Source organism: Bidens hawaiensis, unplaced genomic scaffold (genome assembly GCF_021521415.1).
Source record: "Bidens hawaiensis isolate Kalapana, Puna unplaced genomic scaffold, B.hawaiensis_p1.1 tig00007048_1, whole genome shotgun sequence".
In the NCBI taxonomy this organism is placed as follows: domain Eukaryota; kingdom Viridiplantae; phylum Streptophyta; class Magnoliopsida; order Asterales; family Asteraceae; genus Bidens; species Bidens hawaiensis.
In genome coordinates this window covers 943881-966164 of record NW_027491484.1, presented here as the reverse complement: position 1 = coordinate 966164, position 22284 = coordinate 943881, and the positions used below count along the sequence as shown (strand labels likewise).

Genomic DNA, 22284 nt, shown 5'->3' with positions numbered 1-22284 from the left:
ATAACAAAAATATATAATAATAATAATAATAATAATAATAATAATAATAACAATCATCATCTTCTTCTCTGTAAAACTAAAACCCACCTCTCTCTTTCTCTCACATTCATTCTTTGCTTCTTCCTTTAAATCACAAGATCCCCATTACCCTTTATTATTATTATTATTAATATTATTATTTTCTTCTTCTTCTTAATCCAATTAGCCACCAAAAAAATAAAAATTTTGGGGGTTTTCATAAAGATTCAAACTTTAAGTTTCAATCAGTATTAATCAATCTATTGTGATAGGTTTCAATCCAAATGTCACACCCAATTGATCCAATTTCAAAATTAGGGTTTCAAAGACTCAATAACCGGTTCCGTACATCCGTCACATGCGACGGCGATGATACCAATAAACCCGACTTCCGTGAGCTTGATTTGGGTCCGGGTATGGGTCTTGGACCGGGTTCGGGCTCACCCATTTCGCCGTTGGGTGTGGGACCCACGATAAGTATTAGCACCAGTTCCAGCTCATCCGGGTCGGTTTCGGGTCGGATTGGATCCGGTAACCGGAAGTCGGATTCCGGCGAGTTGTCGGTGGACAGCTCGCCGACATTCTCGGTCGGCGGGTCAACCCGGGTCAAAACGGGTCCGGGTCATACCCGGTCGGAGTCCGGGTTGTCGGTGTTCTCCGGGTCCGCCAGTTCTCCGGCGGTGAATGTGCTTCCGTCGGGTAATATCTGCCCGTCGGGTCGGGTTTTGAAGACGGGTATGATGGCGAACCGGAGCTCGAAACCGGATGTGTTGAGTTTCGGGTCTGGTAATTACGGACACGGCAGCATTATGCGCCGAAGCTCGGGCAATAAAACTGAAGCCCGCGAACCGTTTGGAGGTCAGTCGAGTTTAAATTCGGAGGATTTGAAGAGGTTAGGGAATGAGGAGTATAAAAAAGGTCGGTTTTCGGAGGCGTTGGGTTTGTATGATCGGGCGATTGCGTTGGCGCCTGCGAACGCCTTGTATCATTATAACCGGGCTGCGGCGTTGATGGGATTGAAACGGTTGAATGAAGCGGTTAAAGAATGTGATGAGGCGATAAAATTGGATTGTGGGTATGTGAGGGCGCATCATCGGTTAGGATCTCTTCTTATTAGGTATGTGATATGATCAAGAAATCTTGAAATTGAATTAAGTTTTGATTTTTATTATTATCTTTTGTTATATGTTTTGTTAGAAATCTTGAAAATGGAAATTGAGTCATACCCATATGCATAATTAGTATGTTATTATTATTATGATTATTGTGATGTTATTGAATCTTGATTATGATTGAAAATTGATTATAATGTTCAAGAAACCAATTCTTGAATAAAGTTTGGATTTTTATTATCTTTTTTTTACTATATGTTTTTCAAGAAATCTTGAAAATGACATTTGAGCAATACCCATTTGATTAAATAGTGTAATTATTTGTGGATGTTATTATTATTATTATTATTATTATTATTATTATTATTGTGTTGTTTTTGAATCTTGAATATGATTGAAAGATTGATTATAATGGCAGTTTAGGGCAGGTTGAAAATGCAAGGAGACACCTTTATTTTAAAGACTTTAAACCCGACCCGAACGAGGCGCTAAAGTTGCAAGTAGTTGAAAAACACTTGCTTAAGTGTACTGATGCTAGACGGGTACAAGATTGGGTCAATGTGTTAAAAGAATCCGATGCTGCAATAGTGTCTGGAGCCGATGCTTGTGCTCAGGTAAAGCATATTGTTTTTTAAATAGTTTATTGATTATTGAATCAGAAGCATTATTGTAATGATTTGTGAAACTGAATGTGTTTTTTATATGATACTTTTTAGCTATTTGCTTGCAAAGCCGAAGCGTTATTGAAGCTCCACCAATTAGACGATGCAAATTCGGTTATCTCAAATTTGCCTAAGTTTGAGGCATGTAATAGCAGCAGCCTGCCCGGTTCACAAGTGAAGTTTTTCGGGATGCAATCTGAGGCGTACATTTTATTTGTTCGCGCGCAGATTGATTTTGTCATTCGGAAGGTGATTTCTTTTAAAAATTTGATCTTTAAAACTTTTATCGTGTGTAACACAATTCAAATGACAAATTTCGTTTTGTTTGGGTTGTTAAAGATTCGAGATCGCGTTTACTTCAATCGAGAAAGCTGACAATGTTGATCCTATGAGCGTTGAGGTGGCAGTTCTGCTTCAAAAGATAAGATCGTTGTGTAGATCTCAGGCTCGTGGGAATGATTTGTTTAAAGCAGAAAGATTTACAGAAGCTTGTTCGGCTTATGGTGATGGGCTTAAATATGACCCCTCAAATCCAATTCTGTACTGCAATCGGGCTGCTTGTTGGTTTAAGCTCGGGCAGTTTGAAAGATCTCTTGATGATTGTAATCAAGCACTTCTTATTCATCCAAGTTACACAAAAGCACTTCTTCGACGTGCCGCCACATGTAGCAAGGTATATATATTTCACTAAAGTAAATAAATAAAAGATTAATTTTGGTAATAAATTAAGGTTTTTTATGTTACAGCTTGAAAGGTGGGCCGAATCGGTTAGAGATTATGAGGTTTTGAGGCGAGCGCTTCCAAACGATAATGATATAGCCGAATCTTTATTTCATGCTCAAGTTGCATTAAAGAAATCACGAGGCGAAGAGGTGTATAATTTGAAATTTGGTGGTGAAGTTGAATTGATAAATGATCTTGAACAGTTAAAAGCTGCAATCCTATCAACTGGTTAGCACTACTTTATTCTTCAGATAATAATGTTATGCGCGATTCTTGCTAAAGTTTTGATCTTTTCGTTAACTTATAATTTTTTTGAAATGCAGGAGCATCTGTTGTTCTTTTCAAAACCAGTTCTGATCTTCAGTGCAAGCATATATCCGCGTTTCTTGATACCCTATGCACGCGATATCCGTCTATAAATTTTCTCAAGGTATTTTTATATTTATTCCATAATTATTTATAAAGTTTTGATTTTTATAATCAAGAACCTTGTAAAGCACATGTAGAAATGTGATTCTTATGCCATTTGTTTAGTACTTGCGATTCTTGATACCATATGCGCGAGATATCCATCTATAAGTTTTCTCAAGGTAATTTATATGTTTAGCATACCATTTCTAGTAAAGTATTGCTTTTTATAATGAAGAACCATACAAAAGCACATGTATTTGTTTAATAATTGTGAGTCTTGATAACTTATGCACGTGATAATCTTCTATAAACTTTCTTAAGGTATTTTTATATTTTGTATACCTGTTTTTTATAAAGTTTAGATTTTTATGATCAAGAAACATGCGAAGCGCGCACACACATGATAGAATTATATGCAGCACATGTACAAATGTGATTATTATACCATTTGTTTAATAATTGCAATTCTTTATACCTTATGCACGCGATATCCGTCTTTAAACTTTCTTAAGATGTTTTTGTGTATAATGTACTATTTTTTTATAAAGTTTTGATTTTTATACTGAAGAAGCATGCAAAGCACACACACACATGTAGAAATGTGATTCTTTATACCATTTGTTTAATAATTATTTTTTTTTAATAATGTGAAGGTTGATATAGAAGAGAGCCCAACAATTGCAAGTGTAGAGAATGTAAGAATTGTACCAACAATCAAGATTTACAAAAAAGGTAACCGAATGAAGGAACTGGTATGCCCCAGTAAAGAAGCGTTGGAATCGTCTGTCCGACATTACAGCTTCTAAAAGCAGTCTAACGGTTATCGGTTGATGAAGGGCAGTATCGTAATTTCCCCACCCCCTCCAATCATCGATGGAGGGCGTATCGGTAATTTCCTCCTTCCAATCATTGACCTCCTGTACCAGTACTACATAAGAACACAATAATTTATTATCAAGAAGCCAAATTTCAAAGCCAGTCAATCCCAGTAGGAGCCAGAGAGGGTTAGTTTAGTAATTTCACATTTTCCTTTACCTAAATATTCCATTTATTCACCATGGCTCTTAAAGATTTTTAGAAAATCATTTTCAATAGATACCCTTCATTCTTTTCTTATCAAAATGTTAGCTTTTTTTTAAATTCCCATTTTACCCCTTTAATCATAAGCCTATCATCCTCTATTCTGTTGTGTCATCTTCCATTTCAGATATATCATGATGTACCATTGTAAATTACAAGTGGGCTTTTATGGCTTGTTTGGATATGGATATATGCCCTTTTGTGTATATATGTGAAGATGAAGATACATACAAAAAAGTACAAAAAATAGAAGGAAAAAAAAAGAGAAACTTTGGAGGAAAAAATTGGATGTGTAGGCCTTAGGTGTACTGGATTAGTAGTTATACTTTGGGGGATTTTTATTTTGTTAAACATTTCATCAATAAAGTTTTTATCTTTTTTATTACTTCATTCACTATTATGCAATGGTTTATTTGTTTATGGTATGTTGGTATATACAAAGGTGTAAATTTCTGACAGAACACGAACCTATCACGAAATTTACAAGCAGTTTGTGTGAATTTTTAAACGTGTCTACCTATATGGGTTGTTTGGGAAAAAAGGGTAATTGGCAAAATCTAGTTTCCACCCGATTACAAAGATTGGGGGTATGAACTTTTGACATGATATTTAAGTCAGTTTTAAGTTGTAAACATGTCTAGTTAAATGGTTTGGTAGGGAAAAATGGTAAAATGGGTAATTGGCAAATCTTGTCTATGGCATTAGTTGAAGGGTAATTTTTTATGAATTTTTAACACGACGTGAGCCTATCACAAAATTCACGGGTGGGCTTGATTCGGTTTTGAGTGAATTTACACACTTTTAACTTTTTTTGTTTTTTTTACAACTATTTTTTTTTCATTTTATTTTATCTTCATGTCTTAAGTAAGACTAGAAATTCATGACTATTTGATTAAAGATTGTACATTTTTATCATTAAACTCTAGACCAAGCTAGTGGTTGTATACACAAACTAATTTTTCCACACCCAAGTACCTATAACTTGGTGTTTATGGCATTGGTCAAAGGGTAAAAAGGTAAAAAGATATTGGTAAAGTTGAGGGGAATTTGGGGGGTTGGGTAAAAAGTCAAAGAAATTGACCAATTTTTTTCATCTTGAAAAACAAGACATGTGAAGGGCACTAAAGAATAAGGGTGTAAAATACATGTGAAAGCAATGAATGAAGAAAACCACTTTAAAGAAAACCATGGCCTCCACCATTTACACCTTCCATTAAATACTGACCTTTTAATTTAAGATTCTTCATGTTTTTTTTTTTTAAATAATTTCTAGAGTTCTTATTCATATAATTAACATTCATTAAATACACTTAATCACACATCAATGATAATGTAGTCCTTTGTGGTTGGTGGTTTAAATACTTTAAATTGATAGCTACATTTTGATGGGTTGATTTGACAAACCTAGTCTTAAATCAATATTCAATATATTAGGCTGAGGGGTGTGGAGCGTGAGAAAGGGCGCAAGAGGACAACCACTCGCGCCCCGGGGCGCGAGCACCACACCACCGAGGCGCGAGAGGGGCGCGAGCGCGGAAAAAGAGGCAGGCGCCAGGGGGTTCGCGGGACAGGTTGAGCGTGAGGGGCATGGGGAGTGGTGAAAATAGCCGTTTGAAAGATAAAATGAGCCGTTGGCTCTTAATTTTTTAAAAAAAAAAAATTTTTCTACTACTATATATTACCCATTTTATACAACACTTTAACACAACTTCAAAAAACACCAAACTTACCCATTTCTTTATACAACACTTCCTATATATTACCCATTTCTTTCAAACTTTTTTAAAAAAACCTTTACAAAATCCTATATAATACCCCTAAATCAACCCATTTTTACCATATCAAACACAACTTCAATCTCCAAACAACCCATCGTCCCATTTTTTTTTTAAAAATAATGTCGTCGTACTCGTCTGATTCCGACTCCTCCGAAGAGGATGATTTGCTTCTTCATGTAGGGGGAGTTTTGACCGCAGCCGTGGTAAATCTCTTGCAAAATCAAGCCCATCAACCCCGACTCCCGAGGGTTAGAGCACCACCTCGTGATCGTGATCGATCGGGTGCTAACGATACTTTGATGAGGCATTATTTTAGCCCTCAACCGGTATACGCGGAGTCGGATTTTCGAACTCGTTTTCGAATGAGCAGGCAATTGTTCATTTATAAAAAAATAAAAAAATAAACCGCTCGCGCCCCCTCTCGCGCCCCTCCACACCATGGCCCGGGGCGCTATCACCACTACCAACACCCATCTTATCAAGTTTCTCTCTCTGCCACACGTCACAATATTATTGGCTGGCGCCCCCACTCACGCCCCCTCTCGCGCCCCCCACACCCCTCAGCCTTAAGTATTTTACAAGCATGGGTTTGACATTGTCATTTTTTAGCACTATTAAATATTTGTCATTTTTTATCATTATTATTATAATAGTTACTGTTATTATTATGTTACTTTTCTAATTTTTGAATAAATTTATCTACCACACACAAACATATGTTCAAAACACATTTATATATATATGAATGGTAAGTCCATGTTGAATATCAATTTAGTGGATGACATTTGCTTTGCTTTTTTTTTTTAATTAATTTCCTATTGCTTAAAATTGCAATAACGGCTATGAATCATCAACCCAAGTTTTTATTATATAACAAACTAAAGGTGATGTTTTTAGATTATTTTACGACATCTAATGTACCCTATTAACTATGCAGAATTTGAACTCTCGCTATTTTGATAAAGGGATTACTAATACCACCGGCTATCCCCACAGAAATATACGTTTTATAGCTAATTATAATTTATAAATAATTTAAATTTTGATTTATATTAATCACAATGAAATTCATTACTAGCTAATAAACAATAGCCATTCCAAAAAAAAAACGCTAACAAAAATTAATTAATCACATTTTCAACTCACTATCAGGCTATCACAATCACAACTCCCTTTCTTTTTTCCTTCCGTGGTGTCCCTCATGTAACATCCGCCAAGTGTGTTTGTGTGTCCGACTTGGATCAAAATACCATGATTCAGTTTTGATGTTTTCATATAGATTTTAAGACTCGGATAGTTTGGCTATTACCGTACGCAAGGCGGATGATTTGAAAATTAAAATTGTAATTTAAAAAAAAATAATCATATGAAGGGTTAAAAGTTAAAACAATATTATGTTGAGTAAAACAAGATTAATATGTTGTACAATAGAAGTCAAAGGTGGAGTACCACATGTCCACATGTTTTATGAAGGACTCAAATGTCACATGTCAGATCAATTATAGAAACATGATTTAGTTGGGGTCCATAACTACTGTTGCACAAAATAAAAGGGGTTGTAATAATACTTACCCATACTTTTAAGGGGGTAAAATAGCATATTTAGTAAACTATCACCTATGAGTTGTCGGCTCATCTTTGGTGGGTTACACCCTTAAAAGGTGAAAGGCCCTAAACAGGTTGACATACACTTTACTTTTTATAAAATTTAATTATAAATAATATTTGTTATGTTGTCACAAAGTAACTTAGATTAAATATTAAGATCATGAGACATGTGAAATTGATATTGTGTGTATATTTTTTCTTTTTCATAAAAGACTTTAATTTTATAAGCAAACTTTATTAGGTGGCATTTAGCTAATAAAACTCAACACATGCATGAAATGACTTGTGTATTGATGTATAATTCGTTTTCTTCACGCATCTAAGACATATATAACAACACAATACTTAAGTTTACTATTTAAGACATGGAATTTAAGTAGTGAAAGTCACTAATTCGTAACTCACTTATACACACAGAGATTGGCATGCATTATTCCTTTTTTTTTCATATTAATAACCCATATCAGAGGTTTTAGAATCACAAGATCAATGTTGTTCGTTGTTTGTTCGTAATATATGGACTAAATATTCTTGCGAGAAGTGTTGTGTAACGTTTTCAACTGATCAAAATATAACAAAAATAATATTTTATTCATTAAACTCTAGTTATAAGTTTAGTTTCTTTTGACATTGTGATTACAACATTATGGTTAAAAATTGGTGTTCAGTTGAGAGTAGGTTGACACATATATAGGTGATCTTGTTTATTAATTGTGTTAAAAAGTTGAATGGTAACTTGAATACGTTTGTTAGATTTAGTCATGCTGACCAATTTATATGACTTTTATAACTCAAAACAAATATAAGACACAAATATAGGATAGCTAAAAAGTTGTAAAAAAAACCAGTATGCCATCAAAATCAACTACTAAAAAACAAAATAAACTAAAGTAAAATAAAAAAGTGACAGAACTAATATAATATAAGTTCAAGAGAGAGAAAATCAAACAATATACTATAAATAAAACATTAGTTGTTAACAAAGATGATTCTTTTCTTTTAACCTATGACTGATTATACAGCAAGTTTTAACTCAACTAGTATTGGAGTAAAATTAAATATTTGGACCACATATCATAAGGTTTCAAGTAGAGGTGTATAAAAAAACTTGTTCAGAACTTGTTAACCGAAAACCAAACCAAACCACCGATTTGTATAACGGTTTGGGTATTTTACATTCAAACCCAAATCATTCTTTTTTGTCTTAAACCGGTTGAAAACCGACCCGAACCGGTCAGGATTCGTTTGGCTACTTTATGCTTTAATCGGTTTCTAAACCAAGTCGGTTTGACCCAAACCGATTTGGAATATGCAAAACCCAAATCGGTTCGGTTTGTAAAAACGGTTATGTACACTATTAGTTTCAAGTTCGAATCTGAATCCAACCGTGATTTACTTTAGTGGGTCTTCGAACGTTGGGTTTTACCACAGTGGGTCTTCGGGCGACGGATTTTCCTTGAATTATGAGATGGTTTGGGCTATCCAATGCTATCTGCGATGTGGGCGTATAGGTTCACCTTTTACCATTAGATTATACTCTAGCTTTATTCGTTAGTCATTAAAAAAAACAGATCACTACTAGAAAATTGTTCAATTTCCTACATCACTTTCCGTTTGAATTGCGTAGGAAATCAGTGTTTCCAACACATTTTCAACAAAAACTGGTATGTGGGAAAAAACCTCGTGGGAAATGTTTTTCTACACATTTCCAACACAATTTACAACACATTACCCACAAAAATACTTCGTTGGAAGTTTCAAACGCATTTCCAACACAAATAATTAAAACATTTATTTTCTCTTTCTTATGCACTGATACGAATTTCTAACGCAATTTAATTGTTCACCATTTTTATTTTGTTATGTTTTCCAACGCATTTCCAACACATATATATAGTTTTTGTTTTTATTTTTCTACGCATTTCCAACGCATTTAATTATATTTTATATTTATTTATTTCACTTTCTATGCATTTTCAACTCATCGATCTAATACTACTTTTTTTTAAATTATTATTATTATTATTATTATGCGCATTTCAAAACAAAAAAAAACCAAAATATAAACCGTAAATATGATAACTTAAAATAATGCATAAAAAAGGGTAAAGATAACTCAAAACATGTTTTACAAACCAACCATAAATACGAAAACTTAAACTAACAGTTTTACAATATAACACGAGTCTTAAGGAGGTCTTACTGCAAAATCACAATACTAATTTGAAGGAAAATGAAATTTCTAACAAACTCTTAAAATTTTTTGCATCTTTTCTTCATTTTCCCGATGCTCATTTATTTCCATTTGTTTCATTCGTTTCTCCAATTATTCTCTAGCCTTCTGTTCATTTTCCAATTGTTCTTCCATTTGAGCTCGAACTTCCATTTGTTTCATTCGTTTCTCCAATTCTTCTCTAGCCTTCTGTTCCTTTTCCAATTCTTCTTCCATTTGAGCTCGAACTACTTGTACCTAAAAATTTTGTTAAATTAAAAATGACATTTTATTCAATACTGGGGAGTCACATTGTTTACAAAAACATACAGGTAAATAAGTCACATTTTATTCATACTGGTGTTCTAACAATGATTTCATTGTATGTGTTATCCTAATTTTGATTAATTATAGCATATATACTTATCATGAACTTGAAATCCATTAGTTACAAAGTAGCCAGTTGATCTACAAAGTTAAAGCATAGCTCCTATACACAAAAAAAAAGAAAAAAACACCATATGCATTTAGCAGTCTCAATACAAATCTAAAAGTTTAAGCGAAAAAAAAAACACATTTTGATTTTAAATACCAAGCCAACTATCCTAGTGCAAAACTGATGTTCTAACCCAAATTCCATTTGACTTACAAAGTCAAAGCACGATGAACAAAAAAAACCTAATTCAGTAAGCAATCTCTAACACAGCTTCCATCCAGAAAATAAATAATAATAATAATAATAATAATAATAATAATAATAATAAACGATAATAATAGAAATACCCCTACTTGTGACCTTCGAAGAACAATGAAATCCTTACTAAACTAAAAGTTGAAACATAATTATATGTGAATGATAAAGATAACTTACATATGTTTTCTTTGATCGTTCTCTACAAAACTCAAATCCGTCGCACTCACTATTTTGACTCGTATCAAAGAACATTTTTACCCAGCTACTTTTTCTGCCATGTTTTTGTTCCTACATAAAAAGAGTAATATAGCAAAGTACAAAAAAATAAAATTTTGCATCCCAATTTTTTTAGTAGAATTAATAAATATGATTGATTTACCAAGTGGATACGATGCTTGTCAAATCGCATAGACTTGGACGCACGACACTTGCTTGGTTTTGTCTCCCATGCTTGGACTTCTTTTGCCATTTTTTCGAGCTCCAACCCTATATATAGTAAAACGTATATGTATGATATATAAAATTGACAAGTATGTTCAGGTAAGTATTATAACATTGACAAGCTCCTATGTTGCAGATAATTAAAGTGGACATAGCAATGATAAAATTTTCAATAATTAGTTTATGTTTACATTAGATCTTATTGTTTCTCAACTTATAATTCTATTAGTAGCTGCAACAATATTTTAACATGTTTATACTACATATTCCCTGAATTTTAAAGACCTTTGTGAACCTATATTATAGGAACTATAAACCATCGGATTCTTAAGTGGATTCCAAGTCAATAGGATTAATTTCATGAATTACATAGGTTGTTACATTAATTTCATTTTGTGGTTTGAGCTTCAATAGCTTTAAATGATATTTTCTGAGATTAAAAATATATGAAATACTAGCAGATTTATTAGGCACATTCATATAGTATAACATAGCAGAACCAAGATTTAAGAATTTGTTTACTAATAGGTTTTGTACATTTATAATTTGAGTTTGATCATGTTTTCTGAAATTTCAAGTCAAATGGTCAACCACAAAGTAAGCCCAAACACCTAATTGAATGGTTTTAAATGAAGTGCGCTGATGGTTTAGGAAGGCATGGATTTACCAAATTTCATCTATTTTAATATTATATTGATATACTTTTCAACCAATTCGACTTTGATTTTGATACTCCGGAACAAATCAATTGTCAAACATTGCATTCTAGCAGCAGCCGATAGTAGTGGTGCAGCGGCGTTGGTTCGTTGTGATTTCAATCACCAGCAACAAAATGCAGAGAGGGTAGGGTAGGGAAGGGATTTTGTGATCAGTTCCATCGATGACTTAGGGATTTAATACGGTTTAAGGGAACGTGAACAAACAAGGAGTTGAGCTTCCGATTCGTGCTGCCGCATCTATCGTGGTTAGGAAGTTACCAACAAACTGCATTGATCAACCTTTCAACTCTTAAGTGTTTAAATAAAATAAAATATGCTTTTGTAAAGGGTATAGTGATACAACAAATTTGGTATTGGTATCGATACCAGACCAATCTGGTACCAATCCGAATATTTTGTTACCGGTATTAAAAATTGGCGCTTTTCGGTTTCGAGAATATTGCAACCGGTACCGATCTTATCCCTAAAGGGGAATAATATGAGTGTCGTTATTTAATTATTTTTTATTAGAACATTAGAACGATAACAATCTACGGTATGATTGGGTGGTCATTTCCCATATGGTATAGTGTTAGGAAATATGGATTATTCAATGAAGTTGCAGGCTCAATCCCACATACAACACTTTGGGGAGGACATTGGTAGTTTAATGAATGAAGACCAGTATCTTTGTGATCTCTAGTTCGATCCTGTGGGCATCTGGGTTTTACCACCAGTGGCCCTTCGGTCAGGGGGTCTCTGGAAATGGAGATGACAACTTGGAGCGCTTAAGAGCTTCGTACAGCTGGGTTTGGCCAGCTAGTGGTGGCTTTTTGCTATTGAGTCACCCAGTACGGTGTACCAACCGGTGACTCTGGCTTAGAACTCCTAGAGAGTCTCCACAGCAAGCCGATCCCGGTTTAACCAATAAATATGTATATTAATTAGATGTATAATAATGTTAGGGGTGCAAACGAGTTGAGATGCTCGCAAGCTATTTAAGCTCGGATCGATAAAAAGCTTGAAACGAGCCGACATTTTTAAAGATCAGGTCGAGCCGCTCACGAGCTACTCAAGCTTCGATCACTAAAAATCTTGAAACAGACCGAACTTTTTCAAGCTAAAGCCGAGCCGCTTACGAGCTACTTGAGATTGGATCAAATAAAAGCTTGAAATGGGCTGACCATTTTTTAGCTCGAGCCAAGCCACAAATAAAAGCCCTTTTAATTATTGAGTTCAAGCTCGAGTCACATCGCTGAGAGTTACTTGATCTTGGATCGATAAAAAGCTTAAAACGAGTTGAGCACTTTTTAGCCAATCCACAAATAAAGCTCTTTTAGTTATTCATCCCAAGCTCGAGCAGTATATGATGCTCATGTAGGCTCTTCAAGCCTTAATAAGCCTTGTGTACATTTTTCAGTTCTACATCCTTTTGTATATCTATGCATCAACTTCACACTCCACAACCGAGCTCAAGCAAAGCATTGGCTTATTTAAGGTACTACACGAGCTCAAGTTGAGTTTAGACTCACTTAAGGTTATTCTTAAAATTGTATATAAAAAATCATAGCGTTTGTAAATTGAATATTAGCAAATAATAAATGAGTTGAGCACCCCCCCCCCCCCAACCCAATATATATATATATATATATATATATATATATATATATATATATATATATTCACGAGCGAAGCTCGAGCTTTAGAAACTAGCTTGAAATAAGATGAGCTTGAACTTAAACTCTGTTCAATAAACGAGCTGAGCTTGAAAGGAAACGAGCCTTCTAGGAGTGGCGGTTGGTACATGACGATGGTGGTTGGTGCAATGGATTGAAGCGATATACAAATAGGGAGATAAGGGCAATCTTAAATACATACATAAACGAAATTGTTAAAAGTGCTATGGTTGCTCCTCACATTCTCTCAAACCATCAGATTGCTTTATTTGTAAATGTAGTTTTCTCATGGATTTGACCTTAATTCACGGGTATGGGTCTCACCAAACCCAAATAACCCTTAAATGGGTTATAACATCTTATTAAAATAAAAATTAATCTCGCCAAATATTTGATATAAAAATCCTAAAATTAATATCCGATTTTTTTTAAAATACACGGGTCATGGGTCTCACCAAACCCAGATAGCTTTTAAACCGGGTTATAGTATCTCATATTTTTATGAAACCCTTTCATCATCAAATAATAAGTATATTAATAACTTTCTTACAATAAATAAAATTAAAATTACAAAAATATATATAAATATTATAAACGAATAATGTAACAATGCCGTAATACGAGGGATAAAAGCTAGTATTATAATAATTAAGTGCACCTGTAACAACATGATGTACAAGGTAAAACATGCTTATTAATGAAAAATGCGATTGTGAGTAAAAAGGATTTTAAAAAATAATATATAGGGTCCTTCCGTCTACGTATTGTTGTCGGGTTCCATTTGGAGACCTTAGGTGGCATGACAATGCGGGTTCGATGGTTGGTGGTGGCCTGGTGGGGTGATGGGGTTTTGAAACTGTGGTGGCGGTGTGAGAGACCTTCGGTATGGTGGGGGAGGTGGATGGCCTACTGTCACTCGATTGTATTGGAAAATCCTAGGTGACGGTCGTTGTGGCTGCGTGGTATAGTTGTTGTGATGGTGCAACTTCACCTTTACCATTTCTGGCCGCCTGTGTTAGTGGCTGTAATTTATGTTTTTCTTGGTTTGTTGCTTGAATATTCAGCCTAGACTATGATAACGCTTCATTATTTGGCGTGGCAACCAATGTTGCAGTCATAGTAGGGACATGGCGAGTAATTTTATTTGCATTGAGTTATTTTTTGGTATGTAAGTTATATGTTATCACTTTCAGTCCTCAAATGCTATGCTTGAATCAAAAAATATTCACAAACCCGACACAACGCACAGGTTATACAGACATTTCACTATTTTTTTATAATTGATAATTTAGTTATAAAAAGGTAATTGTTATGTAATAAATAAACTTTCTCTTATTATTTATAGTTAATTTAATTATTAGTAATCAAATACTATGAATTTGTTGTGTGTATTTTTTAATAACATATTTCAAACGATATTTTTATGTTTCTAATTTTATTTTCTTTATATTGTTATGTATTTCCTTCCGACACATTTCACTAGTTTTGTACTTAATTTATTAATTTCTTCTGTATTAGTTATTTTAATTACTTTATTATATGAATAATAATTATTATCACCAATAACTTTTTACATAAACTTAAGTTTGTATACTTTTAAAAATAAACACCAATAGGTATCATCATAATAAAAATGCATGTATATATTAAACAAAAGTTTGTAATTAACTGTTTTTAATAATTACGTTGGAATATTTTTTACGCATTTCCAACGAAATTTATTATTTATATATAATTTGTTTGTTTGCTACGCATTTTTTACGAAAATGATACGTAAAAATATGTAACCATTTTTTTGTTGAAATATTTGCTACGCATTTCTATCACATTTTTTTTTGTTGCTATCTTATCACAATTTTGTTGCAAATTTTGGGTTCTCTTTTTTGGTAGGAATTTCGTTGGAAAAGTGTAGGAAGTAGTGCTTATAAGAAATGCGTTGGAATTTTTTGTAGGAAACATTTCTCTTTTCTAGTAGTGGATGACCGTTCGAAAAAAAATACTTCATTGAAATATATGCATTTACACGGAAAGAATGTATACTTGCTATGTTTTTCTGATCAACTTTCAATTTCTCACAAAACTTTAGAAGCTTAAGGACTTTGGGAAATGTCAACTACTTCTTAAATATGTATTTTATTGGGCATACTTCATTAATATCTACGGTGAGCCAAAAAACGGTCTGGAACCGCCAGAATTGTGGAACCGGAACCGAACCGGTGCTTCAGAACCGCTAACCTGTGTTACATTACGGTTTTCGGTTCTCAGAATTTGCATTAAACGGTTCTCGGTTCGGTTCCGGGTAAAACCGGCGGTTCTAGACTTGGAACCGAAAAACTGGGATATTAAAAACGTTTTAACTAAATTTACTAATACCCATTTTTTATAGTTTAACTTATTAACTCACATCTATTCAGTCATTATTTAATTTAAATATTTTCCCCTTGCGTTCAAAACCTAGCAACCATGATCAACTTTGATTTAAGCCTCAAGGTAATTTAATATAAAATGATATGATCTTCCTTTAATCTATCGTTGCTAATGATTTATTTAACTTCAACAATTAGGTTTTAATTAAAAATATAACGGATGTTCATGTTGTAATCTAAATTAATTTTACCGTGAAGGAAGACATACAATTATATAAACTTGTTTTGTAATTTGCAAAGTTTGCACAACATATTTGATAAATATACAACAAAAACGGTTCTGGCCAGAACCGATTAGCGAGAACCGACTTTACCGGTTCTGGAACCGAACCGGTTTACTATAAAAGGTTCCGGTTCTAATTTTTAGTCATTTTCGGTTCCGGTTCAGTTCCGGTTCCGGTTCGATTCTTGCGGTTCTGAACCGTTGCACAACCCTAATGATATATTTTTCTTTTTAACTCCAAAGAGGATTTTATTAACAAAATACACTAGCAAGAAGCTAGCAAATTACAAAATAATAATAATAATAATAATAATAATAATAATAATAATAATAATAAAACCAAACAGTAAATGAATACAAAACCGAATTCGGCTTAGCCAAAATTGAGCGTACACCATGTATTCCAATCAAGTGTATTACACTTCGGCCATTCTTTATCTATAGGATGGCATGCCACATTGCCACTTGATTTCCTCCATTATACGTTGCGTAGAATACATTTTCTTGCTTTCCATAATATCCAAAGTGTTATAAGAAAAATAATCTCAATCGCAACTTTTGAGTTTTGATTGCTGCGTTCTTGACCGAATATGATTACAACCATTTGTCATCCGTATTAGTGATATGAAAGACAATAAGCATTTCATATCAATGAATAAATCCCGACTTAAATTGTTTGATCGTAAAAGATTACAGTGGAAGGTTTTAGATCGTATATAAAAAGTGATATAACGTTATTGAGCGGTTTTAGCTATTAGGCCAATCCTTAGGGGAGTTGGTTTCCGGGTTGGCTTTTAGTAAAGAAATGGTTCCGCTTTTGATAAAGTTGACGTGTTTTTAGTGCTTTTTTTTTATAAAACAAATATTTATAAATCTATTATATCTTATGTCTAATGAATAATACAAAATAAAATAAAATTTTATTTTATAAAATAAATGGTCTGGTTATTATTAATAAATGCTAGAGATGATAATAGCAAGGTTAAAGTTTCATTAAGCAAGCACCTATATCTAGCCTTAGTCAAATAGCCATCAGAGGCAAGGAGCGCAATTCTTAAACAGAAGAATGACGAGAAATAGGAAAGGATTCAAATTCAAGGAAAAGAGTGGAATTGGAAGTCAAGCAAGTAAGGAGGCTAGCCCCCAAAAATGCTCCGCACCTAGATTCTTTTGTCATGGCCCGAGCTGTATGAGGCAAAAACTCATCCCACATACGGTTGGCATTTCTTTATCTCAACACAAAATGCAAATCATGATCAATGAACTTCTTAATGCCGTGAAACCCAGATGACAAGAGGCTTACAACAAAATTTTTAGGCCTTTACAACTTTAACCATAGAGAAAAAACTGAACAACCATCATAAGGCTCATTAAGATTGCCATATAATGCGCCTAAATCGGTTAGACATGCCATACATAATATGGTGCACAAACAACACCATGTCAAATTCAACACGAGCTAACCGCAAAGGAATCAAATACGTGTTGGCATATCGTACATTTCACATATAAATGCAATTATCAACTGGTCCCCAACTCCCCATAAATGACAATTTAAAAAAAAAAACTTATTCGACAAGACCTTGAAAAGTGCTTGATTGGCTGGCTCTTGCATATAACTAAATCCATAAAAATAAAATGACACATCATATATTGGGGACCAAAAAGATGGTGAAAGGTTCAGGACACGAAATATGTTGTCATAGTAATACATCTGTTATTTTCGGTTTTGTAACATATATCCATTACGCGCCACTTGCATACAAACGAGTCCATTCCTTCGCTGCACTCCCAAAAATATATAAATATATAAATAAATAAATAAATCAAACCCGAAACCTTAACAAAATTACGTTTTATCATTAGCATAATTACCTGTTTCAACAGCTTCTGCTTCATTCGATTTCCAGTGCTTCGCTATGTTCTCAGACAGTGGATCATCTGGATTTGGAGCGCTTAAAAGTGCTTGAATGCTACAATATTTAAAAAGGATTAAAAAAACTCATATCTTATACATAAATGACATAAAAAATTAGCAGTAAAAATATAAACAATTTTACCTCAAGAGAACGGTGCGAATCTGAAGAGCGGGGCTCCATTTATCTTTTAGAATATCAAGACATATCCTGCCAAGCTACATGAATAAAAAATAAAAACACCAATTATAAGAATCGAGTGAAGTTAAGAGTTGTGGACTGAAACAATGATGTGGGTACCACATATTATACCTTATCGATATTCGGGTGGTATATTTTCGTAAGGAATCGGACCTGTAACAACATGAAATAAATGATGAATTAATTAGCGCATTACATGCGATTGATAACAAATCAATTGAATAGAAGAAATAGACGTGACAAATTTTTGGCATCTCAAATATAGACTATAGTACAGTCTTGATATAGATCTGGGTTGGTTTGTAATTAATACATTGTTATTACTCAGATAATCATGTACAAATTAACATGACGGAAAGCAATGCACATGTCCGCATGCGTTTAGAGATTTATGGATGATGAATTGATGATTCCTGTGATGGTTGGATGATTTTATTTAAAATAGTTTGTTTGAAAGCAAACCGATACTGATGGCACGGATCCCTTTGCTCGAACAGATTTAAGTTTTCATAGGCAAAAAAATAAACACTATATTTGACCAAACATGATCGACGCTTTTTATAGAGGAACCAAAAAATTACAGTACACAAAATAAAAACTCCTTGACCTGTTATTTATACTAATACTTGACCCACTCCTAATTAGACTCAAAAACACTAATTAAAACAATAAGAAACTCAACCCATACTTATCTAACTCTATTCGACATTCAAACCAAGTAAAACAGATTAAAGAAACTCCTAGCAAGATAAACCAACTTAATTAATTAAACTTAACCGACTCAGCGACTCTTAACCAAATCCCAAGCCTGCACGTCAATTTTGTTTCACCAACCCGTTTCATATGTGAATAAACACAATTGCATACTTATTATGTCTGTAAATAAAATCATTGGGTTATATGAAAATGGTATCAGAGAGATTAATATACTCTGGTGGAATGATACCGATAGGCCAAGTACCAAAACTGAACTTGGGCTTAATATAGATATTGGACCTGATTTTGGGCTTCTTTGGCAATAGAGTGGCCTAAAAAAGAACCAATAGTGATTATAAAGAAAAATAATTTGGACTTCCAGTCTTTAGGACAAAGGGGTTTTTTGTAAAAGGGAAAAACGTAAAAGGTTGCATTATTTATGGTAGTAAAATAAGAAGCTTACTAATAACTGCAGTGAAAATAAGTAATTTTTAGGATGACAAAGTACTATAGGTGGCAAACTGGCAATCATGACCCATTGTTCAAATAATGGGTTAACTTGGGCAAAACAGAATTGAATACTGGTTTATTTAGGTCACCTTAAGAGTTAAGTCAGTCAAGGGGTCAATATGGGTCACCTTAAAGTAGTCAACAGGTCAAATCGGTCTACCTTAAACACGTCAACGCTCAAAACGGGTACCTATCATAAAACTTCTCTAACTTAATAAAAAGGTCCAAGTAGGGTTAACACCACCCATGACCTCCATTTGTCTTCACCTACTTGTTGCCGCCCCAGTCGCTACCCCAACCTTGCCGCCACTACTCCTCCGTCGCCACCGATCACTGCCGCCATCCCCACCAACCGCTGCTGCCACGGGGTATCATGTATCTGCCTATTTGGTATGTTATGTATCTGTCTATTTGGTATGTTAACTAACATTCTTGGGTCATGCCTTTCAATTAGATCAGTATTCAGAAGATGCACAGTTTATCAGACGTAACAATCTAACCATCACACTCTGTATCTCGATTTTTCTATGTTAAAAATTAACAGAAAACTCCTGTTTTGGTCATAAAAATATGTAAAATATAAACAATACCATATCAGCTAAATAGTTAGCACTTAACCAGATAAAAAGGGATTGTAAGATATGGAAGCAGACGTTGATACAAGTAAAGAGACTGGATTGTAGACTAACACAATAACAGTTTTCTTGACCCATAAAATAACAATCAAAGGGAGCTAAATTCTTTATTAACATGTATAAGAGCATTAAAACTGATAGTGGAAAAATAAAAGAATAAGTCATTGAATGATATATTTATTAACATGTATATGATGTTCTTGTACCTTGGGAGCAGACATTGGATATTCCTCCGGCAGAAATAGCTCCAGCTTAAACACTCCTCCTGTTAAAAACAATAAAAAAAATACGGCATTTAAGAATATTGGAATAATGTACAATGATGAAAGAGATTAAACAGAAACTAAATTCAAAACATGTTAAACTTATATGATGACAAGATGGAACTTCATAACAAGCACTCCATCCAAAAATAAATCCAGCTTTTGAACTAGGACATAGTTTAGTACTTTAATGTGACCACTCAGTAATGATATATATAGAAGAATCTTGTTTATCAATATCAATAGACTCAAGCTGGGACTGAACGTTTACCAGAAAGAAGAAATTGTGTTATATATCCCGATAAAAATTGTTTTGATTATTTTGAGATGGAAGGAGTAATACAACCAAAATATGTAACCTTATTAAGAACTAGCTACAACACAACATCTTCATACTTGCTTTCATATTTTACAATTTCATAATTTTGCTTGGTATGATTATTAAGCCACCCATCTAATATGAGATAAAAGTTTGTTATTATTACTGTTATCATTCTAGAATCACTACCATAACATGCTTACAATATCAAAATATATCTCCTTTTTTCTCTAGATCAAGAGTATAACCAATAAAGGGTGTGTTAATATTTGCTTAAAAACACTTAAGTGCTTAACTACTTATTAAGTATTTGAAAAGCGAATAAGCACTTTCAAAAGTTTGAACTTTGGACCAAGTATACTATTTATGCTATCTCCTTAACCTGTTGAACCTGATTGTCTACTTCTAATGCTTATAATCATAAGCTGTTTAAACTTTAAACAAGAAATCAACATGCCATTAAACTAATAAATTAACTAACAAATAGCCAACAAAGTACCTAGTAATATAAACCTGCACAAACACAAACCATTACAACTAAACAACAAACTAATAACTCAAATTACCTTCATAAGGAGACTGTGTTGGGCCAAGAATCATCACATTGAAATACCGCATATTATCCTCCGACGGCGATGCACTTATTCCCGGCGCTACATCACAAAACCGTATATGTAAAAACTAAAAACCTACCCGTGTGATGCAAAGGCAAACACAGCACTCAGATTGGTGACTTATAACATTGTAGTTGAAGAAAACACTACGTATTTCCTTTTAAAAAATCCTTTAAAAGCATTAGTCAATTAACTAAAAACACAGTTAATATATATTTCCTTTCAAATAAATTACACAGTAACATCATACTCGTATTAAATATAAAACAACACTAGTTCTAATGACATAAAGTTTTTTTTATATAGACACGTTTTTAAAATTGTAATTACTTATTATAATTACTTAAACTCTTAAAATCATGTAAAGTTACATTTTTGTCGCCTGTTCATACGTATAATAGTATAATATAGAAAAAGAACCAATTTCGTTGCTCTTGACATTCACAAAAACACTAAATAGACATAAACCATTCACAAAACTAAATCAAGTTCATAACAACAATTTAATTAAAGTTCAATTTCACAAAACCGTATATACAAACACTGAAGAGCTACCCGGATGACGCGACAAGGAACACAACAATCAGGTTGGTGGTTTATAATATTGTATTTGAAAGTGAAAAAAAATATAAATAATATCCAAGTAACTAAAAACACATACAAAACATATTTTTTTTAAAAATTTTATACAGCAATAGCATACTCATACTTGAGAAAAAAAACTCATTATGTGGTTACATTTTACTTATAACTTATGTAAAATTACATTTTCGCCCTCCCTCATATGTATAATAACATAATATAAACAAAAAATTTTCAAATTTATTGATCTTAACATATACACAAACACTAAATTGACATGAAAACACATAATATTGTAACTGAAAGCCAACTAACTAAAAACACAATACAAATTAAAAAAAAAAATCATTTTTTATGATCTTAACATTCACACAAACACTAAATTAACCTAAACCATTGACAAAACTAAATCAATTTCATATAATAATAATAATAATAATAATAATAATAATAATAAAAATATGAATATAATTAAAGTTCAATTTCACCTGGTTCGCTGAGTAACCGCTGCGTTTCCTGAATCACAATCAAAAACAAAAAGTCAAAACCCAAAATTAGGGTTTTCGGATAATAATACAACAAAACTGATGGCCGTAAAAAGAATATTAATATTAAATGAGGAAGAGATTAAGGTGATTGTACGGACCTTGATGATTCTACGAGGCAGATTGCTGTTCGCCATGGATTTGGATTAGCTGAGGATTCACGCTAGGGCTTTTATCTTTGTTTTTAGAGAGAGAGAGAGAAAGGTTAAAGATTTCTAGAGAGAGAAAGTCTTTGGGGGTA

General features: G+C 33.2%; 1 protein-coding gene and 1 pseudogene across 2 annotated transcripts; one reads left to right on the top strand and one right to left on the bottom strand.

The window, feature by feature from the left end:
- Nucleotides 1-88: 88 nt before the first annotated feature.
- LOC143634379 (TPR repeat-containing thioredoxin TTL1-like) lies at nucleotides 89-4435 on the top strand (annotated as a pseudogene). The gene is made up of 7 exons (XR_013153843.1): nucleotides 89-1135; nucleotides 1549-1744; nucleotides 1847-2041; nucleotides 2132-2465; nucleotides 2539-2743; nucleotides 2839-2945; nucleotides 3580-4435. The product of XR_013153843.1 is annotated as a TPR repeat-containing thioredoxin TTL1-like (transcript).
- A 12770-nt stretch (nucleotides 4436-17205) lies between these two features.
- LOC143634352 (ubiquitin-conjugating enzyme E2 35-like) lies at nucleotides 17206-22284 on the bottom strand. Its single transcript, XM_077102461.1, has 8 exons — nucleotides 22145-22284; nucleotides 21987-22014; nucleotides 20869-20955; nucleotides 19927-19985; nucleotides 17991-18032; nucleotides 17823-17896; nucleotides 17638-17735; nucleotides 17206-17545 (listed from the first exon to the last, which is right to left on the bottom strand). The coding sequence occupies exons 1-8, from the start codon at nucleotides 22178-22180 to the stop codon at nucleotides 17508-17510; spliced, it is 462 nt and encodes a 153-aa protein (XP_076958576.1). The 5' UTR covers nucleotides 22181-22284; the 3' UTR covers nucleotides 17206-17507.